At 35.3% G+C, this 27,018-nt stretch overlaps 1 protein-coding gene across 2 annotated transcripts in view; it reads right to left on the reverse strand.

The window, feature by feature from the left end:
• Positions 1 to 27,018, reverse strand: part of CDH8 (cadherin 8) — a 150,526-nt gene that overhangs the window by 5,483 nt on the left and 118,025 nt on the right. For both annotated transcript variants that reach the window (XM_013941160.2, XM_013941159.2), the window contains one exon: positions 22,444 to 22,561. In XM_013941160.2, coding sequence (XP_013796614.1) covers positions 22,444 to 22,561 — 118 coding nt within the window. The remainder of the gene's footprint in view (positions 1 to 22,443; positions 22,562 to 27,018) is intronic.

Consider the following 27,018-nt stretch of genomic DNA (forward strand, 5'->3'; position numbering starts at 1 on the left):
AATATAAATATGATTACTTCATAATACCTTTGCAGAACAGAAAGGATTCTTCTTATGATTTTTCTTTCTAGGAATCCAAAGTTTCTATCTATTCAAGTTAGAAACAGCCACATCAAAACTGATGGCACTCTGGAGTTAAATAAATAGTCTAGTCCTTTCTCATGCCCTTTTTAAAATTAAAGGAAGCATATGTGTTTATTAAAGATAAATTTCAGGTATGAGCTCCTAAGAATTCTGACAACTCAGATATGATCAAACTCCTGGATTATACTCAGTATTATCTGTGCCACTGCGATGCAGTGGAAAAAGCAGGTGTGTATTAAGTCACCAATTAGCACACCTTTAGAATGAAGCAAAACCTGCACTCCTTGCTGGTTAAATGTGTCAGAGGTTTAAATATACACATAGCAAATAAACTCACTTCCACTGTCATACTTGCTCTCTAGCTGAACTAGAAGGAACAAGGGTAAATATTCTGTTAGTAAAATAATATTGTTGCTAAATTTTCCTGAACTTAAGTGTGTACAGCTTTACCAAAAGAAGAGAGGCTCTCACATCTACTATAGGTGTACAAGGTACATTTTCCTCTGAGAGCTTCCCTGTCCTTCTCAACACTACTCCGCTCCCTGCAATTTCAAACACACACACAAAATCTGTCCGTTTATCTATTTCTCATGCAAAATTACACATTTCTAATGGCAGTTAAAAATATCTAAGCATAAGTTGTCTCTATAATCCTCTGCTTTAAGCTTTCAAAGGGGAAAAATGATGTGGGGCTCAATTTCCAGCTTTCCGTGTCTTTGAGACAAGTCCCATTCAGGATAGTGTCACATCTGTAGTCACTTATTTGGAGCTCCAGATACTCTTAACGTTGTATCATTCAATGGCTTCTTGTGGCCTAGAATCTATCCTAATACAGACAGTTCTTTCCTATTACCCTGCTACAGTCCTTCTCTGTCCAACCTGGAAGGCAGGATTGATATGCTGAGCCCTAGCATCTCTGCCCTTTACAGATATGCAGGAAAGGTACAGCACGTGCTTTAGGAAGGAATGGAAAAAAGAAACTGCTGCGGGTGGTGGCAGCTTCAGATCCCTTCCATCTCTCTGACACATAAACATTGCTATTCTGCCTGGTTAAAAAAATTCTAATAAACCAGCATCAGAGACTAAAACAAAACAAAACAAAAAAAGAAAGAGCAGTATGAAGACACAAAAAGAAGAGGGCAGAAGAAAACAAGAGGAAGGAGGTGGGTTGGAGAAGATAAAGGACCCATTCCTGCTAAGCAGTGAAGCTACTCTGTGAGTTAGAAGCTACTTGGTAATGACTATCAATTCCAGCTCAAAAGAGAGGAGAAAAAGACAAGAAAACCAAGATATCTGGGCCAATATTTATCTGAACTATTTAAGCGTAATAGATGTTAAACTGTCTTTTAGTACTAGTATCATGTAAGAAGAGCCACAAGACAAGCAGAAGAGAAAAGAGAATAAACTTTCTGTTTTACAGAGATTTGTTTTGTTAAAAACTGTTGTGTTAGACTAAGGTTCAATTTGTTGTGCCCAGGAAGAAACTGGCAATCAGAAGTTGCTAACCAGAAAAGCAAAATGAAATGACAGCATTGGTTTGCCAGTGGATGGAAACTTCTCACTTTTGCCTTGGGAATTTTGTTTAGCGACAAATTCCTTCCCCTTTTTTGCCATCTCCTAAAAGAAATATCCCTTGGTGTTGCTGGAGGTGTGACTCCAAGTGAAGAAAAATGACTCCCTATCTGACTATTTAGTTGGCTCCTAAACTTGAAAATAAATCATAGCAACTGATTAGCAATAAAAATTTATCTGATTGGCTTTTTCCTCTCTGTGGACACTCTCCTTAAAGCATCTGGATGTGGCAAAATAGCAGGAATCTTCTCCAGGAACAAACCCCAGTGCTGCTGCATGAATTAACTTGGCAGCAGGTGCTCAGCAGGAAAGGAGCTGATCACCTTCCCTTCATCTTTCCAATTAACCTGCTGTTTTTTCACTATAGCATTGTTCAGGTTATTTATTTATTCATGCTACTTTTAGCAAAACAAGGAAAATTACATGAGGAAGAGAAGAACCCCTCTCTGTCAATAAAGCTCTGTGGTAAACTGCTACAGGCAAAGAGAGACACTGAGTCTTTACCTCAGGTCACTGAGGTATATTCAGGGAGTCCTCTGACATTCTTAGTAGTCACAATATCAAAATGAGCCTCCCTGAATTCTTTATCCTTCTATGAGGAGAAGGGATTGATGAAGTTCATTGAAATGCCAGAGTCCTATTAAATGCCATTTCACTGATAATGTACCAAATAGATAGGATAGACTACGAGCTGCATTCTGTCCTGCAAGCTTAAGGAATGGTGTGAGACAAGTGATCTTAACAATTGCCTTAACTCTTCACAACGTTTTACATCAGTGTAAGGACAACTCCAGGAACACATATGTAAAACTTAGATCAGGGGTCCATTTTAACCATTTTTAGAACATGAAATCAAATCAGTCATTTAGATAAGTGGATGACTCAGTTTCTTAAGTTTGCAGCTGATACACAGAAAAGATGGCCAGGACACCACAACAGACCTGTGGATCATACTGTGAGCTAGTTCTGTTAGATAATCATTCTGGCACAACATTTCATTCTACTAATTCACGTTGCTTGCCATAGTTTATGGAGATTCATGTCTTAAATTTTTCTTTGGGTTCTGAAGTTGTTTCTATTCACTTTCTGGAATGGCTGAATCATTTTTCATGGTGTTTCACAAAGAAAATAGAAAGTTTAGAAGTTGGAGTTGATCTTTATCAAGCAGTACTTCAGCCAAAAGGATAGAAGTTAAAAATTTATGAGCAAAAAACTTATGAGCAATTAGAGGGCAAAATTGTGAAGCACTCTTATTTATTCCAGTTCTTAATGGCATTACCGTAATAAAGTAAGAACTAACTGCAACTTATTGTTTCCCCAAATCTTGATTCAAAACCAGTCCAATGAACACTTTTTTTCTCTTCAGTCTGTTTCTACTTGTTCTGTCTACAAGCAGATTTGCCAAACAACCATCAAATAGACCATCAATTATGGGAATATCTCCCTCACAGCTGGAACAAATAATGATAATGAAGCAGGTCTTAACAAGGTGTTCAGTGTGATTTCTAGACAAAAGTGGTTTGAATAAGCACAACTGAGGACATGCTCAACATGGGGCAAGGGTTTCCTGCAGATATCCGACTGTACTCAAGATTCCCAATCCCTTGAGATTCTTGGATGAAAGATTTTAAGAGAAAGTAAATGTAGTACTTTAAATACAAAGCAATTTTTGTATTTGGTGGATGTAAGTGACCTTAATGGTATTGACATTAACCTTTGGACATGAAAATAACAGGCAGGAGTCATCTTCCACTTTGTACAAGACATGTATGCTGCAATTTTAAGTTTGACAATAAAATGACAGAACAGAAATAAAAACAGAAGCAGTCAGTTTACATTCAAATGTCACTTTCTATGTGCACATCACTGCAATTCTTTAATTCCCTGACGATCTCTTTAATATTTTCAGATCAGTGGACTTCCCTGCTGCGTAACCTTACACCTACATAGCTCTTTTTCTGTCTTTCTTTTTTTATCCCTTTTATAATGCTCTCAGAAAGATCAAATCATTAATGGTAATAAGGACTTTCTGGTAGAAATTGTTATCTATGCTGGATGTGTTACTTATGTGAAGAAAGAAAGAATTTTAATTGGAAACTTTACAGCTGGAAACCCTGGAACCACAGAGATATATGTTCCTTATGTTTATTAGAGCTATGTTTGAAACTATTTTCTGAAGTCATTATCTAAAGGGGGCTTTGTATACATATTTTAGTCTGAAAAACAGATTCTCTGTAATATGAAGAGTCCTCTGGCATAAATAGAAGAGCAGCAAGAATATCCTTACTAAGATACTGCCTTTATTTTTTATAAATGAAAAGACAAGGACAGTTCATTTCCTTTCTGAGTTCATAAATGGCATACATTTTCACAAAAAAAACTTGAAATAATCAAGTAATTAAGTTATTATCATAAATGTTTGGGTGGAAACTACGACAGCAGAGGCAGAGGAACCAGTATGTATTGCACTCAAAGAAATGTTAGTTATATATTTAGTAGTCAATTGCAAATGCCCTAGAAAAATGCTGAGAATATTTCAGCAATACACCCCCAACCATTCACTACTCCTAGTCCCACATGTGAGATTCCTCTATAAACACAACTGTTGACTGAGAATTTTTTTAATTCTGATTCTGACAAACGGAGTGGAATAGAATATTCGCAGCCTGCTTTCTCATCTAATGCAAAGAACAGCAGAGGCAACTCAAAGCATACCCTCCTCAATGTTCACCTTTGTAAAGGAACGTACCATTTATAGGACTGGTCCTGCATTGCAAAACTGATCGGTATGTCTCAGACTACACTAGAGTACAAGTTAGAAGCATCAGTTTGTTGCTTGTAGAAGAATGCCATTTAAAATGCTTTAAAAGATTTGTTTATCTAAGAAGGTGCTTTTGTTTCTGCGTTAGTCTGCAACACTTCTTAAAGAGAGCATATACCTGTTTTAAAAGGGAATGATTTTGAATTTGCATGTTACGCATTTGCCAATCGTATTAGCAGGTGAAAAGATGATCTATTTGTTTATTAGTATAACAATTTTGTTTCCTGATTAAACTCAGTATTTTCAATATGGATGAATAGATACATACCACATACATTTTTATGAGAATGCCTACATGTATATATGCTTCTATATATACAACTGTATGTTATGTATAATATGTTACACATACTTACTTGATCTTTCTTGAGGACAGAATATCTCAAAATAAACAAAACAAATTCCTGGTGAACAACAGTATTCAAGGAAGATGACCCTTTGCCTAATCATTATGGTAAAGGCATAAATTCCCTATGCCAGTGGATGGCTCATAAAATAATCTGAAAATAAAAATGTCATTTTTATAGTATATTTTGTCTGATTTATAACCAGACCATACAGGCACTGAAGCATTAACAGGTATTTCAAACTGACCTGCTTTTCATGGATGCTGAAAATTTGTGATGTGTCTTAGAAAAAGAGAATGAATGACTGCTATCGATTTGATAGTAGACACCCAGTTCAAAAGAAGAAAAATTTTTGTGCCATAAAAATTCACCTGGCTGATCAAACTGTCTCATTTGCACCATAGTAAGTCACGTGTCACACTTATACATAATATAGCTGCTACTGTAAAGCAATTCACAAAACGTGCCTATGACTCACGACCAAATTCCTAAAGGATTTTTATTTTTCTAGAGACCTGGACTTTCTGGAATCCTTTAAAACACTGATAAGAACACAGGAAAAAAGTATTACATGGGAGAAAATATATGGATGAGGAGGTAAATTGGAAAATTTCACATATTTTGTATCTCTGAATTTTTTCTCTTTACCAGTTGACCTAAACACTTCTAGCTTATGCCAGAATTTAACTGTTGAATCAAATTTTGGATAAAAGAACTAAACACATTTCCAGGGCATGTATTCCTGCACAGAAATAAAAAGTGCTGCTGAGAATTTCAAATCATGATCAACATAATATTTTAAGGTATCTTCTTACCACTTTCATATGTTAAAATTCCTTGAAAAAGGGAAATAATCACATTAACACTACTCTGATGCAGAACTTGTAGTAAATAAATTCTTGAAGTAATAAAAAAATACAGGCAAATAACAGCAATGTAATGGAATAGGCATTTATTCCTACCTTTTTCCTTTCAAAACGTGAACTTTAAATAATTGTATAATTTCTAGTTCTACCTCTTTGGAAAAGTCTGAACTTTAGCTAATTGTCTCTTAAGTATTCTCAAACTTTCCTTTGACCTTTAGTCCAGCAGAGCTATAATCAAACATATCTATATGGTCACTTCCAGTTTAGCACCAGCTGTTACATTTTATATATATATATTTTTTTAATCCATTGAAGGAAGGATAGAAATTCCCTGCTTATGAAATTATCATGTAGAAGCATGGATTAAGTCTGAAATAATACTATTTTTATTATTAACAGGGTAGAGAAATAATAAGGATGTAAAATCTCTCTTTTTAATTTATAGGTGCTAATGACAGGTGAAAAATGAAACTTTGGTTCTGTTTATGCCACACAGTTACCACAGTTCTCACTGAACTATACCCAACATCCCTGATTTTAATCTCACCCACTCTGATTTTATACCCATTTATCTCCTCTGAGTCCCCTGGTACCAGTTATAATTGACACCCCCATAATCTGAAACAAATTCATGCCAGTGAAAATGAAAGATATGTTAAATCAGCACTGGCTTTTGCCTCTTATTTTTCTCTGCTGTACTCAACAGGCCAGCCACAAACTTGTTTACTAATAATCACATTTCTTTGACATGCATTACTTTATTCGGATCACATCACTACATGGCATGTGCATTGAATGTTACATCTGTAAAGTATAAGAATTAGTGCAGGTTGCCAAGCTCTAGCTTAGAAAGAGAGACGAAATGGCTGTCAAATGTGCTCAGCATTAAAAATACATTATTAACGCAGCAATTTGCACAGACTGATGGATCATTTTTGAAATCTACATATTCTAGTTAATTCTATTATCTTGTTAATTTAACCAAAAAGTTTCAGAAAGTAATACTGTTTTATAATGCTTTGATAAAATAATGGCCACAGTTTGCATTTGAATCAAGACCTTTCCATGACCGTGTTACCAAATTCCAGCAAGATGCTTTAAAGATAAATAAAAAAGCCAAAATGCCCCAAGGCTTTTCCATCTGCATTCCTCTTTAGGGTTAATGGATTCTTTCTGTTTCTCTGACCGAATACTTACATGTGCAGTTCCAGGAGGTGAAATTAGTGAAAGATAGGTATCTATGCTTTCAGACCCCATGAGATTTATACTTCTACACATTACATTGATTTGGGGTTCTGTTATGTCTAAAGCTAAATCTTAGGCAGGTTCAATGAAATTTATAATGCTTTTTGGTAGGTGATTGGAGAGTTCCAAGAATTCCATCCTATGTTCTTCAGCTTCCTCACTTCACCCATATCTTTCATTTCTCACTTACTGTTTTGCTTCTAGGTTCTGGAGAAGTTCAAGGCCTTCATGAAAATGAAGACAATCACAGATGTTTGAAATGAATCTTGCTTTCTAGTATTTTAACCATGAACTCCATAGTAAGAAAAATAAAAGTTAAACATGAACATTTCTGGTTTTAAAATGTCATATGATTTTGGCATTTAAGTAAGTTTCACACAAAGCAAGTTCACGTTTACTTCTCAATGCCATGATCATTATTTTTTCCTGTACCAATATTGTATGAAATGCATACCTGCACACAGTAAGAATTTAGAATGATTTTACCAATAGAACATATAACAGTCCTTTAAAACTAAGTCTAAAACAAACATATCAACCATATTGGAGTTCTGTTAGCTAGAGAGCCAAATTCAGGTCATGCCAGTGTAGTTCCATTATGCTATTACTTTTTATAACGTTCACTCTGAAATACAGTGGCAGAAAGCAACCACCTGACTGGAAAAAACTGACCAGCATTTATCGGAGTGCTGCCTATTTGTACTGGTATAATAAAGGTCTTGGCAGCACTTTCATTTCAGAACCCTGATTTTCAGGGGTTATAGTTCTGGCATAACAACTTGCTATGAGAAGAAATTTAGAATGTGTACTCTCTGCCAAAGAACATTGAAAGTTAAATGTGACTTAAATTGGGTCAGACATTTTAAGTAAAAAAAAAAGAATAAAAATTATGACAACATTTTCTTGAGCTGGTGTGATTTAAAAAAAAAAAAAATGTGGCTTTGCTCTTAAAAAGTGCCAGATCCTGCAGTTCTTACATACACAAAACTCTACTTCATTGAGAATAATTTGTGTGAGAGAACTGCAGAAAAGTGCTGTTATATATTTTTTGTAAATGTCATTGAGAGTTATATTAGCTTTTTTTATAATTTGAAAGACTGAAGTGCTATGGTATAAGATTGCCCCTAGGCACACAGGCAATCTAATAATGACTTTTTGAAGACATTCTCATATGCAGATTACATATAACAATAACAATTTATCATCAGACCATTAATAGTAGCAATTTATATCCATCTTACATCCCAAGTACACACATAATGCCTTATTATCTGCACACCTCTCCATTAGGACATCTCTTATGGTGAAGAGTAATGGTCATTTGATATGCAGGACACAGCAAAATGCATCCAGGGAAAGAATTTCAGTCAGTGAAAAAAACAATTTCCTGTATGCAGAGTAGAATATATTGTATTCAATTTTCAAATGAAACATTCCAGATACTCTCTGGAACTTTTATGCACACCATATAAACATTACATACAGATAACCTGACATAGCCAGAAATCCCAAGCTTGCATACAGTTGGATTACTGAGAATGAAATCAGGTGTACAAGAACATGCATGCATATGCCTTTAAATTTCAAGACTGGTATGTACTGAAGGACTCTAACTTTGCATAAACGCTATGCTTTGTTTCACAAAATGTATTTAACTTGGAAAGAAGCAGCAGTCAGGGAAAGATGTCAGCATTTGAATTCTGCCTCACAGCTGTAGAGATTTTTCAAAATCAATGCTAATATTGATAAATACTATAGATCTGTAAACTAATTTATAGCACTGGTTCAAAAGATGTACCAGAGCTTTGCAAATAATAAAACATTTGGCAGTCAGAATTAAAACGTGTGCAACAAAACAGAAGACATCTTTTTCATTTATTTATTCTCTTCATATCAAGCTGAGGACTTATAAGATACAAGTATGGAATCCATCTCTATGCCAAGGGAGCAACTTGCATATCATAATGAAATTGTTCCCTGTTATCTTCTAATCCAGGGATGAAGAGTCTGGCATAGCACAAATGAAGTGTGTAGGCAAAAGCTGCAATAAAAATATGATCAAGTAACAGTATTACAAGAGACTAGACAATTGTAGTGGCAAAGGAGAGTATATCTTAATATGAAAAAAAAAACATGATTATGAAAGAAAACTGAAATAGTCAAAAAGGAGAGCAGAAAAGCAATAGGTACTCTCAGAAAGATATAATTTTCCTTACTGGGAAAAAGAAGAGAAAAAAGATCAAGAAAGATTATTTGAATCTAGAAAAAGCTAAGTTCTTCATAAAAAGTTCTGAAGCAAGTGCTCCTGCTAGATGGAGTGCTGTACAACTCCACAAATTTTTTAGCAAATACTTCTTTTGGTCTTTTATGTCTTTGGTCTTGAAGACAAGCACAAAATATGAGAAAGTTGATTTGTTATAAAAAATTACTTTTCTCATTTAAAAATAGAAAATGGTAGTACAAAGACAGAAGTAGCAATGTTGTAGGATTGATAAAGATTATACAGGAGATGTACAGAATCCAGTCCCAACTCACTTCCTCTATGTTTAGTATTACAGCTTGTATCAAAGATACAACAATGCTTCAGCTACAGGCTGTCATTAGACTGGTCTCTGCCATTTCCTTGATTGAGCTGCAGAAGCACTTCTGCATATTTTCTAACTGGGAGTTTCAAAAGAACCCAAAGAGACACCCTAATGCACTCTCAAAAATCACAGTCTTTAGTGATCCATAGGGAGCTGCTAATAGGTGCCATCAATGTCATATGTGAGTATCAGATGAGCATTTTAAAAGAATGTCTGCAGTGTATGCATGGCACAATGACAGGCACAGTGATTAAATGACTTGTCCAAAATCATACAGGAAACCTGTAACCAAGCTATAGAAAACTATTCTGAACTCCAGTGCAGTTCCTTAACCACAAAACCATCACTCCTGTAGAGTGCTCTTAGATCACAGGGCTAAATCTTTATTGGGGTGAGCGCTGTATAATTTAGAGAAGGGTCATATATAATGGATTAAAATGTTATAGAAAGCTACATGACAGAGTTAAGTGAGTTCAAGGAGCAGCGAGTTCAAAAGGGCTACATGAAACATTTTTATCTTATTTCTTATGACTTCCTATAACCTCAATTTTAGCTTTTATTTTAGGTTAGACTGGATGAAAGTTTTGTAAGAAAGCACTTGACAAAGCCAAAAAGTTCGATGTATTTTTTATGAAAGGAATGCAAAACTGTTAGGACATTTATTTCAGTCTAAAAAGAAAAAAAGAAAAAAGTGAGTGTTCATGTTCAAGATGGTCCAGCATTCTATAGAATACTATCTTTTGACATTCAGTGATTATTGATGCTCCTTCTAAACTTTATGACTGCAATACCGAACTCCAATCAAAATTCTACACAGAAGACTATTCCTGACTTATCTCTTTTATAGAATGAGATGTATGAAAAATTACTGTAGTGTAACAGTAACTGTGGGAATGTATACAGCCCTTAGCCTTCAGCAAAACTGAAGGTGACTTACTTGAGCCCACAAAGAAGTTCAAGTCGAGCTGGGGTAATCTGACTTTGCTACTGCAACATGGGCAGACAGCTACCACAGCTCAGCTGGTTCACACTGATCTGACTGAGCATCTATGTTACTTTCCAAGGACCTCCACTAGCTCTTGTTCTTTAACACTGTCAAGCAGACATCTGGTCCTTTTCTTCAAGTTCTTCTATTTACAAGCTGGCTTATTATCTCACTGCAGACAGGGGTCCATCTTCACTCCCTCTGTAATCAGCACTTATTACCAAGTACCCACATGCTATCATTTTAGCTAACCTTTGTCCCCAGACTCTAGACAGGTCAACATATTTGTTTGCATTTGGCTCAGTCTGTAAGAGTTTTGCATTGAGGAATGTCATGTACTCTGCCTCATTTCTGGCCCCTGAATGAAATATCTTCTAGCCACATTTATTATACAAATATTAAATACTAATAATTATATAAATGTGTAAATAATTACTGGATTTTTGCCAAATAGAATTCAGTCCTAATTAGACAGAATTAAATGAAGGCAACAACGTGACTCATTTTACAACAAGGCCACCCATACAAGCTACAAAATCATAGGTTGATGGGAAAAATCACAAGCTGTAAAAAAAAAAACAAAAACAAAAAACAACAGAATAAAAGCCAGGGGGCTTTGTCTCCATTACTCTTTAGAGCATGCTATAAGCAGCTCTGGTTAAAAGGATTTAAAAAAAAAAAAAAAAAAAAAAAAAGCATGGGATAATAGACACTTGAGACTACCTGCAGGCTACCACTGCTACACTTGCTCTTGCCAGAGAAATCCAGCCCTTTCTTGAACTTAAAAGGAGTAAGGAGGAACTGAAACGGTATGGAATGCATTTGACCACACCAGACAGTTTCAGGAGAATATACAGATATAGAGTTCATATAATACTCAATATAATGGTCACCTACTATGAAGAATGATTGAGATTCTAATAATAATTACTTCCTTCCTGCACACCACTTGTGTAATTGGCTCAAAACAGGATGCAAATTGGAACATGATCTTTGTCTTTTTAATTCACACTATAATGTTAGTTGTGCAATAGTTTAGGTAGACAAGCCTTTAGGCTAAGTGTGAAAAACGAATGCCTTCTATCTTAAAGGAGGAACCACGTGCATATTGTCTGTATACTTTGGACCTGTTCTATGGTAGATTTATTATATCCCACACTGATAAAAGGAGAATTTTACCAAATAGAATAAGAAATTTTTAACAGCTAATAACTGATGATTCCTGCTTTGTTTTTCTTTTTTAACCCTTTTTAGATTCTTCCTCTAGTACAAGAGCGGGGTATTTTTTTTGTCTTTACTACAACTGTAATTTTACTATGGGAATAGTAGCTAGTTTCTCATTAACTGACAAAAGGAAGAGGCACAATTAGGGAGAATAATAAATTAATTGTTATTCCCCCCAACTGCCTTCATTCAGAGCATGATAAAACAAAGAAACACTCCATTATCAGAACAACTGATAAATTTACAAGATGCGAAACAAGGAAGAAAAATGGTCTTATGCCATAATTACCAATTAGCTACTTAGAGAGACAATCCCAATGCTCAAAACAAAACCAAAACCAAACCTAACAGAGAGGTGAAAACAGAGAAGGACATATTAAGATGCCATACAGCTCTGTCAGGTAATATGACCAGATGGTGGATGGGCAAAGGCCCTAGCAGAACCTTCAGCTCTAGGACATTATCTGGGGGTAGTCTCCAAACAACGTATGCTCAGAAGATAGTTGCTTAAAAATCTGGAAGTTTATCTCCAAATATTCTTATGTGCACGTGGTTATAAAAAAAACAAAAAACAAAAAACAAAAAACATTCACCTCACCCAGAAAGCAAGAGAGCCATCTTTCTCATCTACATGTTCCTAACAACATATGGCATGAAAAGGTGGTAGGGAAATAGTTTTATTCTTTTACTTCTGCAGTCTGAGTTCTAAATGATGCAACACATTTTAGAAATTTTAAATCTCTTGTTCAACAGATCCTGTGATCTTTTTTTGGTGGGAAAGATATTTCTGTTTTATAATCACTTTACATTTCCAATGCAAACTGTCAGGTGGCAGAAGAAATACTACATCATTCAGAGAACCTAGTAAGTCTAGCAAACATGACAAATGATAGTGATGAGCAAATTATGCAGACTTCTCCTCTAACTCCTGCTGCTTTAAGACCTATGAACTCATGAAAGCTGGTCTCTCCGTCTATGATCAGAATTTGGTTCACTCTGCTAAGATTAAAGCAAAATGTACATTAGAACAGTTTTTAATGTGATCAAATAATACTTAGCTCACTAATCTGCATACATAACCAAAACATTTTAAAACACTGAAATGACTTGTGAGATGGAAAGAGCAAGTTACTGCTGTCCACGTGGCTACTATCATTTAATTTCATTCAAAAACTGAAATTTAATTTCAGTTTTTATATGCAAAAATGTTTTGAAAAGTAGATGTAACACTACAACACTGGCCATTTTAAAAGAAAAGCAGACAAAGATAGGAATGGAGGCAAATACTACTATTAAATACTTTTGAAGTCCTCTCATATAATTGTCATGGTTGCTGTTGGACTTCAATGACTTCTGTTTTTAAAGCACTTAGGGAGGCTTTGAAAAGTAAAGGGCTACTGGAACAACGTTTCTGGGGAAGAAAAGATAAATTTCAGAGAAATGATACTGTGGATCTTACTATTGTCCTAATAATACTTAATACAGAACTTTAGTACTCAGTCAGAACAAGGCCAAGAAGTGTCTTCTGTCTCCTGAGCAGTTCAGTTTTGAGACTTTGATTTAATTATTATTTTCCCCATTACTTTTCCGAAATTAGGTCATATTGAAAATTTAATTTGTTTTTATCTCTATCACTTCTTTCATCCATGTTCCATATTATCATTTCATGGTAATTTACTGACCAAATTTTTTTCTTTTTCTGTTTTGTTTTCATGACCTTTTATCCTTTCCTTACTATTTTAAAGTAACGTTAGTGTTACTCACTTTTCTGCATGCACTTTTATTGAGAAATTAGTAAGATAAACTAGAAAAAAAGAGATAAGTATGTTACACTATCTGGGCATGATAAAACTCCTATAGCACAAAAATTCACAGCTGTCCAATCCATCTCCTCATCATACTGTCATACATATGGTGCACAACACTGACCTCAGATCTTTTTCACTCAGATTGCATCTGGTTCTTAATTAGCTTGATTTATAAAATGAAACATAATTGACGCCTTGTCAACATTATGTTGCTAGCAGCACAACTAATAAATTATGAATAAATAAAGTAAAAGTCTCTTTGGCCATGTAAGCATAATAGCATACTGCATATATATAGTATTTTCCTGTATTTCATCCCTCACATTTTGTGTTGTTTTGGGTTGGGTCATGTTTACATAAATTTCCTGAAATAACTATGTAATCGTGATTGATTCACATGATAAATAAAAACAAGGCTTTCCCTACAAGGATACGATGCTGTGGAAATGAGTCTTCTTTTCCAGTCTGCATATACAACTCTTCTGCAGTTGTCTGTAAGATTATACTTGTGAGGGTTGGAAAGAAGTCATCATAACAGAGAGAGATAGATTAAAACAAGACTGAAAGGTTAAATAGCATTTGGAACAGAAATGCTCCAGGAGAAACATTTTCCCAGCTACAAAGCTGTAAAAAGTACAGATGTGGTGGGGAACACAGCAGAGCTGAAGAAGAGCCAAAAGATGCCTAAAAGAGGACGATCGGCTTACCAGATGGCCCCCTCCTTGCTGGTTCATTCATCAGGTTGGCCTGTCCAGTTGAATGAAGACTTGATGGATCACATCGGGCTTAGGACGGAGAAGAGAGAGATTCTGTCTGTCTGGAGCCCTGCATCCTGAATACAGGAGAGGAGTGAATAAGGTTTCAGATGGACAGAATAGACAGAATGGTCGAAGCGTGGAAGAAGTTGGTAGCTGAGTTACACTTTGAAGAGTTGATTCTATTTTTCTGACATTCAGTTTCAGCTAGAGCAGCTATGTGCACCAAGAAGAATTCATCTCTTCAGCCTACAGAAGCAGTGGAAAGCACATAATAATTTTAAGAAGGAGTAAATCATCCAGATAGGGCTAAAAAGTATGTTTGCAGGGGTATTGCACTTAGTCTTCACCTGTTCTGTGGCTCTAATTAGAAGGGAGTCCAGAAAAAGAAGTGGTCTACATGCAAGAAGAAAGATGGGAAAGACAGCAGAATCAGATGTCAGTGAAAGAAGTGGCATACAAAGGACAGAGGGAGGAAAAATGCTGGTCTCCCATCTACATTAATGAAATCTTCACTTCAGAGAATAACATAACATCCTTCTATGCCAGAGAACTTGTTTCAAATAGCATTCAGTTGTTATTCAACATCAAGGAATAACAGAACAGGGAACAACAGAAAACGGCCAACAGCAGAAAGCTACCAGACATGAAAGATATATATAGAGAGAATATTTTCACTGGTGGTCTCAGAGCAGATGGGAATAACACTATTGTACCATGGAAAAGCTTACTAGGACTGCAAGTTGGTACAGTAGAAGAGCTGAATATATTGCTTCAACTGCAATAGGAAATCATACAATGGAAATTGGAAATGGATTCAATGCCTAGCAAGACAGAACTTTTGAGTGTTACTGGAATGTATTGAGGTCCCTTGGTAATACTATAATTAACTTGAAATTCTACCAGTCTTCTAGATTTTGAGACTATTCTAAAGATTTATAGCACTGATAACCACCTGATGTTGCTTATCACTTTATCATTAGCAGAGAGGGCTTGTCTTTCTGAGTCCTTAGACACAGGCTATTACTTCACAGGATGACATTATAGCTTAGAATTCTGTCAGATATGTAAATAAGAACACTGATTACTTTTCCTACAAAGGATGGTCTAACATAGCTTCTGATCCAAAGCAGTTTCAATCAGGGCAATTGTCTAAGGACTAAGGATGAAGGAACCTGATTATAATAAATAAGGAACTGCATTTCCTCTGCCCCTTATAAAAATGAATGATTTCAGGGTCTCACAGATATCACCTAAGGCACATACACTTGCTCCAGGAAAAGCATTTGCACTGGCTGAATACCACATTTTGCATATTAATGACTGGAAGCTAGAATCTGCCTTTTCCTTTTCCAGGCCTATATCCCTGCCTGCCTGCTCCAATAGTGACAGAGGTAAGGTGGCATAACATTCTCTTATCGCCACACAGCCGGATCCTAATTCTTCCTTGTTTTCCAGCACAAAGACTGAGATACACTTCAGACATTATTCTTAGAAAGGGGCTTGGACCCAGCTGTGTAGTCTAACTTGTGCATCAGAAATAGAATGCAGTAGTTCAGGCCTATAAATCACATACTGTTTTTCAAGTAAGAAAAGCAATTATATGTCTGAAATATAATTAGGAGGTTTCTGAAATAGAATTTCACATGAGAGTAGTCTGAATATGCAGAACTAAAATGTTTCATGAGGCTAAGTCCTTAACTACCAAACAATTTGTTTTGATAAAACTGAGACCTTTGTACTCAGCCTGGGCAAAACATCTTATTTAAGCTTTCTTGTTTTAACTTCTGTAAATCATAATTTACAATAAAAAGTATAAAAAAGAGCTTATTGAAAAAAGTCTTTCAGCCATGCCAAATGAAATCTTTCAATAATTTTTTATTAACCATTTCATTATTAACTATATCATTTCATAAAAATAACAATATCAGGTAGTTCTATTATCCCCTTTCTATAAAAAATGTTGATATTTGCTCTTTAAACTGCTCCAGTTTTAATTCCATGCTGAGAAAAAGACTGATAGTGTATACACACACACATACACACACACACATATACATATGTATGTTTTTTTCACACTTTGAATGCTCCTGGAGACACATGACGTGTGTCTGTGGCTGACAGACTCTGGCACAGAAGTGCCAGATTATAGGTTAATTTGTCTTTGTTATTTTTTAATACATAGGCATAATTTATTTTTAACTCCGCTACTTGCACATTGAATGCGCCTAGCTATGTAAGTACTCCCTGTGATTTCAGGTGACAAAACTATGCCTATTAAGAGATTTTCTGATCAATAGCATTTCCCAGATTACGCATCATATTCTTTTACTATTTTAGATGTGGTTTCCTAAATGCTACTCCATGCCACTAATATTGCAGACATGGTAGAAAAATATTTGCTTATAGGATGTAGAACACATCTCTGATCATATCTCTTAATCTTAATTTTTAAGAAAAACACTAACAAGGATGTGATTTCATACATTTTATAACTGTACTTAGAAAAAACATGCAAATGTCTAATTACCTATGTATAAAAAAAAGAGGATGATCGTTAAACATATTAGAAGTGTATAAGCATGTGCTTCCCTGCAGAACTGCTATTGTGAAAGTCCCTCTGGTGTGGATGGCAGCTGGGCCACAAAGTTTCCTGAGGCTCTTGTAAAACTGCATGAAGCTGCAAAAGAGGAAGAGGATTTACAGCTTATATCCAAGGGACCATGTGGGTGCTGTTATTCTGAATGTTTATTGTACTTTCATCAAGAAATGATGGGTTTAATGATGTCCTTGCTAAGGCAATTTGTACCTGAGGCCAGTGGGTTAACTTTGAAACTGCACAAAGTAGAAGGAGAGCATTGAAATAACAGTACCACCTCTTAACTCTCCAAGATATATATTTGGAAAGAAAAGTCAATCAAAAACACAGAGGAGCTTTAGCTGGCAGCTGAGACAATGCCAGAGACTTATGGAGAAATGCAGAATGAAACTAATTCAGGGGAAGAAACTCATTTTAGCACGAGAGCTACTATTGTGGGAACAAAAAAGACATCTTCCAGGTAGGCATTTGACAGATGCTGCTAAAAAGTATTTTCAGGGAAAAAATGTGAACAAATCTAGGTTTTATTGTATTAGAAACCACTGACTGATACAGAAGTACTTTCTTTAATTAAGCAGTTCTGGTCATTTGCTTTTAGTTTTCTTATTTGGGACATCAAAATTAGATGTTGCAGGTATTCTCTTCTCCAGCTATTTCTGAATAGTTTAGAAACCTTGGTTTATAAATGGTAAGGAGGTGATGGAAAACAACAAATTTTAAATAAGATGTGCAACAGTATACAAAGGCATGGAATCCAGTTAGTGATTGGAGTGATTATAATACCAGGCTATTTCCTTTTAAACATATGGCACATTGCCTACTACTTTCAAAGCAGTACAATGAGGACATAAGTGACAGATTAAACTTGCTAGATGCAAAGAACAAAGAAAATGAACATTTAAACATGAACATTCTTGGAACTATTATAGGCATTCATAGGCATAATAGACTATGCATGACTGAAAATAAATACTAAGTTTGTTATAGAGAACCAACAGAAGTTCATCATTGAAGTATATATAATGCTTCAATTTAAAAAGAAATAAAATCCCTATTAACTATGCCAAATTCACTTTGGCTCAAATTAAGAGCTCAAATCACCAGATAGACATAGAACATCATGGGGAAAGGGAGAGGCTGCTTTCTTATGAGGCTATAGGACTTCCGGAGGAATAGGAATGTATACCATTATGATGGTCCTTCTAACCCTAACAGTAAGGTCTGCCCATGCTCCAAATAACCCTTTGACTGCTGCTACTATATGAGCCCTAGTTAGAGGTATGGAATATCACTTCTTGTCAGAAGAACAGTTGCATCCAAAGGCACTACAGAACATTTGATTCAGTGTTTAGCACATTTGGAAACATTATTTTGCATGACAAAAATGGAAACACAATGGAAAAATCTTTTGGGAAAAATGTGAAGTCTCATTACTTTATGGCAAACCTGTATTTGCTAGTTTTTGAAAGTAAAAATTGCATTTGCAGCATCGGAATGTTTACATCTGTGAAAACTGCTTTTTATCACAAAATTCTGTTCTCTGTTGATCATCCTAAGGAAACCATAAGAATGGTGGGACTTCAGTGTTGAACATGTGTAATGCTGTGAGTGTATTGCTTGGAATGAAGGAGACAATCCATTTACTAGCATTAGATTTCAGATAATGTTTTGTGAAGACCACTCACCTGAGAAAAAACTATAAACAAATGATAATTCCGTTTCCAGAGATCTCATTTCAATTTACTGATGCCATGAAGGTACAAAATCCTTACCAGTCCTCTAAATTCCTGTCAGCTTTCTGTTATGCTGTAGATCCTACAGACTTTTTGAAGGGTTAACCTCATTCAGCTAAGGATTCTAAACCATTCAAAACAGGATTCAAAAGAGAGTGTATCAAATTCTGTCTAAATATAAGACATTTTCATCTGAGTGCTTCGATTCTTTTTGGTTTGAAGTTTGTCAGAAACACTACACAAAGCATTTATTTTAATTTTTCCCATTCCTGCTTCTATCCAGAAACTCAGCACAATGACAGGTGAAAAATGATCAGCCGAACAGTCTATATGAGTTTATGTAATCAAGGATTTGATCTGTCATGGACTCACAGATTTAGTCACCTGGAGTGATACAGAAAACATTATACGCTTTCTGCTGTTGCATGAACTTATTATACCTTTGCTATGCAATTTTATTATTTCTCTTGTGAAGAGATAAAAGTTTATGCATCAGGCCAGCTAAATGACCAGCTTTCCTTGCATTACAGTTCAAGATAGTAGGATTGTTTTACACAAAGCCTAAGAAAAACTATTCAGTAGCAGACATTTGATCTGGGAAAAGAACAGAAAGAACAGATCAGAAGGTATGAGAAATAAAGATTGCTGAGAGATGATCTAGAGACATTTGGTGAGATGTATGATGACATTTAAGATTACATTTTTAGTCGAGCCATCAGAAAGGCAGTAGAGCCTCTATGGGTTATTTTAGGACATCCTGTCTGCAGAAGGGATTGTAAATATGCAAATTTATCAGACCAACAGATAAAACCCTTGTTAGAGTGCCTGTAAATCATTTCAAGGAACAGATTCTGCTATGGATCAGAGGACAATTTCTGTAAAACCCAGTATAACCTTAGGAGAAGTGGTTTTTTTGGTCTCTAATGAATTTGTGTCAGTCAACTGAAAATATCTGTCAATAACAAGTACCCTATCAGAAGATTTGTAGATCTGTTTGGGCAGAACAGTTAATTGCTGAAGTATAATTTGAAATTGCCATAGGGCAATCTGGAAAGTTAAAAAAAAAAGCATTAGCCCATAGGCAACAAACTCAAATACATGCTAATGCTTATGTTCCATATGGCAGGAGAAGGTACATGCGTCATATGTATCCTTTAGTATGAGGGACAGAAACAGAACTTCACAGCTTTCTTCCCACAGCAGATGCCAAATTGCATTGTTTGAATGCTAGTGCCAACAGATGAGATCAAATAATGTCATTACTTCCTGAAGTACAAAAGTAATTGCCAAATGCCACAATGCTACCTAAAGCACAAAAGAAGAACCCAAAACAATAAGATAATTTCAGAAAAGCTCTAGAAAAAGGGTTGTTTTGTTTTCCTCTGCACTTGATAGAATTTTGGAGAAAGTCAACAGTTGAAAAATCATTAAATAAAGAAAAAAACTCCACTAATTTTATCAAATAAAAGATTGGATTTCTATATTAGGTTTCCTGAGATAATGGAATCCATTGTTAAGACCTGTAAGATGGTATCATTTCTTCAGCAGCCATCATAGCGGTCTTTCCTGCCTTCAGGAATTTGTTGCCAAACAAATATTTAGTTGTTTTAGGGGCAGGGCCAAGGATATGGGAGGAAGGTGAGGCTGCAGTCAAGTCAGGAAGCTGTCGAGGAGTTTGCCCACCAGTACGAGGAAATGGTTCCTTTCCAAGCTTAAGTGGGTTGTGCCTCAGAACTGATCTGAGCCGCAGAAACACATTTCTCCAGAAATGAGAGCAGAGCTTATTATAGGCATTTTCTGCTGCTTTTAATAAACCATACCAAACTGACTTTAGGTCAAGCCAGACATTCATTAGTACTTTGACTATGAGTTTGACTTCTGAGTTTTGTTTTTTTAGGAACACTGAAGTTCAGCAAGAATAATCACTCATGCTTATCTTGCAGATATATGAAAGACAAAGTCATGGTCAAGTTTAGTGTTTAAGTGGTGTAACTGAATAAAGATTTATGGTGTTACTATGACATAAAACCTCACCTCAACCAAATTATACCCTTATTTTGGCTTTGACAGGAATATTTGCTTCACATGGAAGATCGTGTTGGAGTCCATGTAGCACATGGACGAAATTTTTTGGTTAGCAATTTTGATTAAAAAAAAAAAAAGATGGTATGTATAGTTGGAATTTTATTTTTTGATACTGAAAGCTTAAATCTGAAGAGTCCATTCAAGTGGATTTTTACTTCCAAAGGGATTTTGGCTGGTTGCTTTAAAAGGATTTACACATTTAACGGATTCCATGCATTAAAATTTATGTGTAAAACTGAGTTGTAACAAAATTGGACTTATTTTTCCAAAAAATGTTATACAGGAGGGTTCATTACTCCCACTCAGTTCAGGAGGTATTTTGCCATTGGCTGTAACTGGGAGTAAGAGTGGGTCTTAAATAGGTAACAGACTGGAGAGACAAGGCTAATTAGTGATATGAACTAAGTATTTAAACACAAATAGAAATGTTAAGACCTTTGTTTACTTTGTCATGCTGTTCTAAGCAAACCATCTCACATTTAGGATGCTTAACTCAATTTGTGTTACAGCTCTGCTGGTTATGAAACAGAGCTTGTTTTTTTTTTTTAATGTTCCACTGTAAGTGCAGAAAACATGTAATGACTCATTTCCTACATGAAAGTACAGATATAGGCAGATATATACTTACAGTGACTGCTATAAAAGAAAACATATCTAACTGAAGAGGAAAACCATGATATATTCAAACAGGTTTAAGAATTTAGCTTTTTATAATATCATTTAACAATCATTCTTGACTGGAACAGTTAGAATAATAAAAAGTAAAAACAGCATTTTCTGTTTATTTTTTGACAATTCATACATCACTTTTACACTCATGCACACACACCTCACACATAAATATCTTCCTATTATTAATAGACTAACTAGTGATTTCCTTTATTATCATTTCAAATATAGGAAATAAGAAAATGAACTTTGCTAAAATTCCTGATAGGGTGCTCCTATATTAAAAGAACAAAAAACAAAAAAACTTTGCTGAATGTACAAGTAAGTACAAATATATAAGGCACAATTTATAGCATTTTTGTGATTATTCCCAGCTCTTTCTCACATGACCTTCAAGTATATGCGTGCCAAGAAAAAGGATCAGTCTAAATTTATAGCTCAACAATAGTAACATGAGTCTTTTTTTCTCATCATGAATGAAATTCTGCTTCTATAATATTACCAAATGATACTATGCCTTTCCAGAATTGCTCTTAAGTGTAATGGTACAAAGTGCCTTTCCAGGCTTTGCTGACCTAGCAGATTTCTCTTTCTAGTAAAAATGCTTAACTGAAATACGTTGGGACCTTTATACACACAACAAACAGGCTTAAAATGTGTTTCCAGTTGGGGATTTAGTAGATATTTAATTTGATGCCCCCATCAATATCCAGCCAATGTTGGATCAACAATTCAGATTTTCATTTGATAGAATTTCAGATTTTCATTTTATAGTGTATCTCTTTGGAATTTCAAAATTAATAGAAATATAACAGGCATTAAATCCATTGATGCAAGTTTTATATAAGCCAGTGAACTGTCTTCTAGATCTAAATTCAGTATTCATTTTACTTTATTCTTGTCTACTGTAAAGATATTGAAATTAGCTTAACAGATGTAGTTAGGGTACCATTAAACAAACTACATTGTAATGTTCGAGCAACAAACTGGTAAAGTAACTGGAAGTCAACAAGGCAGTACAAAACAAAGCTATTCAGCTACACACAACATACATTTTATATTTACCTTCATTTTTCTTGATGGTGAAATTTGGATTGTTGACCATTTCAGGAAGAAGACTATATAGGAAATAATGCCCGTTTTTAGGATCATCTTTGTCAATGGCACTGACAATCTGAATTACCTACAACAGAGAAAGCTCTTGTTAAATACAAACATTCCTGGCATAGAGTATTGAAAACAACATTCCATTCTATAGCACAAATTCTCACTTTTCCATGTGTCAGATTAAAGATGCTAATTTACAATCTTGCAAGGCCTTTACAGACCATAGATTGAAAGTTCTGGGAACAGGAACTGGATCTGTCCCATTTAACCTTCCTCCAGAACAAAGAGGCAGAGTATATTTTACCTACCTAAATCAGCAGCAGTTTTTCACTGGCTGCCCTAAGGTACCCATCTTAGAGCATCTGGCAAAAAACTGCTGCTGATTTAAGCAAGCAAAATAATCTCATTCAGCAGTAAAGAAGGGGGAAAAGCATGTTTTAGAAAAACTCATGATGCCTACAGTAGTCTTTGATTCCTACAGCCACTGGACCAAAATATATAATTTATCTTTAATCCTTTCTCCTTTCCTCTACCACCTTTTTTTCCTTAGTTGAATAAATATATTTAAAAAAATTAACTTCTGGTGTGAAATTTTATATGCATAATAATCTAACCTTAATTTAATAAAACCTTAGTCATTCCTGTCCTGGGAACATAGGATTATTTTAACATATCATCATTAACCAATGTTGCTTGTTTCCCAGAATAATGCAAGCTACTAAGGTTAGAAGGGGAAAGACTGTTTGGATAGCCAGATTGGGATTATCTGAATAACTTTGTATGAAGCACCTCATATGATTTGTATGATCATCTATAGTATCTGCAGAGTATTTCATTTATGTCAAACAGATGTTTATAAATATCTGATGGGAGAGTGTAAAGAAGATGGAGCCAGACTTGCCTCAGTGGTGCCCAGTGAGAGGACAAAAGGCAATGGGCACAGACTGAAACACAGGAAATTCCGCTTGCACATAAGAAAACACTTTTTCATTGCGAGGGTGGTTGAACAGTGGAACACATTGCCCAGAGAGGTCATGGAGTCTCCATCCTTGGAGTTATTCAAAACCCGACTTGACATGGTCCTGGGCAACCTACTCTAGCTGACCCTGCTTGAGCAGGGGTGTTGGACTGGATGGTCTCCAGAGGTCCCTTCCAACCCCAACTACTCTGTGATTACTCAGAATGATACTGCAGTTGATCATCTTAAAATCACACAGAGCTGCAAAGGGGTATGAAAGGATGAGATATCATTTTAAAATAAGCAGGAAAGATTTATTGCACTTGATTCCAAGCATTTTCCAGAGAAGTGGAAACTAAGACAATTGTGGATCCAGATCCAGCACTCAGAGCCGAATTTCAGCAGTAGTTAGCTCATACTAGATAAGGTTTATTAGGCTTTTAATGAGAATTATTGAACTTTCCTGTGTCCAATGAAGTCAATAACATTTTTGTCTTATATATTTATTTTTGTAATCCCTAAAGCAACTGACCAATAATTTCTCGGACAATTAAATTCCAATTAGAAATCATTATAAATTTCATTTTTAAAGAGTAGAATAAAAAAAGGAAACAGTGCCTGATCCTGTCTAGATTCATTGAGCATTACTTTAAATTTTCAGTGCTTCCCTAACACAATGCTAATAACTAATATTTTACACTGGTTGTACTACAAGGGAGGACAGACTATCAATATATAAATGTTACATATATGTTAATATTCTTTATCACGTTCTTTCTTCTATGTTCTTGAAGAGTCAAAGAAAGAATAAAATCTTACTAGATAACCACATGGAACAGCATCAAAATATAAATATTTGAAATTTTATATCTAGAAAGATGTTTGAACAGGTTTTGATATAGGCATAAGTAATTTGTAAGAAGTCCTAGGAAGGAATGTGAGACAATTAATTCCTTGCCTAATGTATTTATATATTCTGGATAGGCCAGATTTACTACCAAAAATCTACTGGAAAAAGTTTTAGATAGTTTAAGTATTACATAAATTAGATCAATTTTTGGATTATTGCATCTGTCAAAGTGGAAATCTTGATTGCCATTATTTCAAGCCAAGAGATGGTGAAAAAAAGCCTAACATAGCTTTTGCTTAAAGAATTAGATCTCCAATTTAATAGCTTCATAACGGAACCCAGAAAGCTAACCATCGTGAAAAAATGTACACAGTTGAAAACTGTATAACCGGTGTTGTCTGTTCCATTGCAAAGACAGACCCACTTACGGACGTGGAACATTCCAAGCTTTCTCTTTGCAGAGGCAGAAGGTACTGACCTATCCATTTGCATCTGGCCTAGCGCTGGACTAGATTTTATTAATTCTGGATCTTAGGTAAGTGCAATTTAGAATGGAATTACAAACAAGTATTTTTAGGCACACATATTTTATGATTGTTCCCTTTCTCTAACACTGTTAGAATGCAGAAAGTAGAAGCAATAGGGAAAAAGGATATTGGGCACAGTGAAGTCTGCAAGGTCAATTGCACATAATAGATGCAGTTTATCAGATGGTTATGCAATTTCATCCGTACTGGCTATATACCTGCTAATTCTTTCCAGCATTACGTAGGACAGTGGATTCTAAAAACTTGCTTCACTCTCTCCAGGTTTTCAATTAATATACCTGAAAGCCAGTAGCCAAGAGCATAAGTGCTATGGGTTTTCAGCTCACAGAAATGATATGAAATAAGCTTAGGAGACTATCTAGATTGGAAATTTTCAAGAAATAGAAACTGGGCATATTTTAAGTCTTTTTTTTTGTTGTTCAGGAACTACAGATATGTAGTCTTAATGTCCTATAGAAGTCTTTCCTATGTTACAGTCCTTTCCATCCATTCTCCTAGCTGTTTACTAAATCATTCCTTAAAAATGCACAGAAAATTATACGCAAAAGACAGGCTTAGTGAAATACTACAGTCATTGTGTTACATACACACATCAAGGAATTAAGAGTTAGTGTTTCCATAGCAACTGCACCCTATTTCTTTGTGTGTTTGCATTAAAATAGGCTTTTTAAAAAAAGAAAATAACCACAAAGTGCTGTATCTTTCACTCCATAGGGGTGAGAAAAGTCCAATAATTTTCATTACTGCACTTTTATTACTATGCAAATGAGCATGCCATATTGCTCACTGTTAAGTGAACATGTAGTGGAAGACTCTATTAAAGTAATTCTCTAACTCTTAGTTTGTGGTTCATAACATGCTAGAGAAACTCCCAGGGATGACTTACCTTCCCTATCACAAGAGCTTACAACAGTAAATCAGCATGTTTTGCTCAACAGGAAGCTCTGGTTTTAACTTAATAGTTAAACGATCCCAGAGGACAATTCAGCATTATATTCTGCAGGTTTGTATTGCATTTCTAGAAAGTCATGTGTGCCCAAAATTGTATTTATAAAAGATTACCAGTATAACCATAAATAATAATGTAGAAGGACAAATAGCAAAACAAAGTTCCTATGACATATCATAACTATCTTTGTGTGATTTTAATATACAGTACTGTTTAAAAGTCTTTTCCTAACACAACTTATTAGCCTGACTTAGAATGGCTCCTTATAATTAGCAAACTGTTTCCTACTTTTATTAAAACAGTTCTTCCACCTTTGAAAAAACTTTTGCAGCTCTGCTGGTGTTCACATCTATTTTTAAATTACTTTGCGGACTCATAATGCTATGAGCAGTGGACTCATCACTGTACAATTTTTACTTTGCTTTTTCAGCTAGAGCCAGCTCTTTATTGCCAGAACCTGCACTTTGCCATTTGCATGAGTTTCCACTCTTCAGAATGACAAAGATCTATCTGGAGATTTGATCCTTCAGAAAGAGCCAATCTACTCCATTAGGAGAACTAAAAAAGATAGAGACAAATTGCGAGGGATTCATGGAACACCGTATTCAGTTCTATATTGCTGTAGTTTAAACATGGGCTTGAGCACTGGTACATGATCATGTACACTATTCAGCTATTTGAAAATGGTTTTATTTTGGCCTGAGCAAACAGCACTCCCCCAGAAATGCCTGGGTATGGGTTGGGGAACAGCAGGCGAGGAACTTCCCTTCCTCAGCAATACAGACATTCTGTTCTAGGAGTAGGGGAAGAGAATTTAGCTGGTCTGGAGAACAACTGTACAGCTATAAAGAGAGAAACCATGAATGTTCTGGCTTTAGTAACAAACTGGCAAGATAAGGAATAATACAGAAAGGCACAGGCTGGTTTATGTTTCATTTAGAAGAACTATAATAGTACAATCAACTCTATTTTCTTCCTAAAACTGACAAACATTTCTGGCAACTTTCTGTTGTGTGTAAAAATGTGCAAGGAGTACCTAAATATATGCATGCACATACACATTTCCTCCTTCCCTCCCTTTCCTCTCCTACTGGCTCTAAGGTTAGTACTCTACTGTTAGAGGTAGGTTAAAGCAAAGAAAATACATCTGGCAATGTTATACATCAACAGTTTTTAATACATTCTGTCACATCACCAGCAGCTGCACTTGCCACTCGCAATTATATCA

Source organism: Apteryx mantelli, chromosome 10 (genome assembly GCF_036417845.1).
Source record: "Apteryx mantelli isolate bAptMan1 chromosome 10, bAptMan1.hap1, whole genome shotgun sequence".
NCBI classification, from domain to species: Eukaryota; Metazoa; Chordata; class Aves; order Apterygiformes; family Apterygidae; genus Apteryx; species Apteryx mantelli.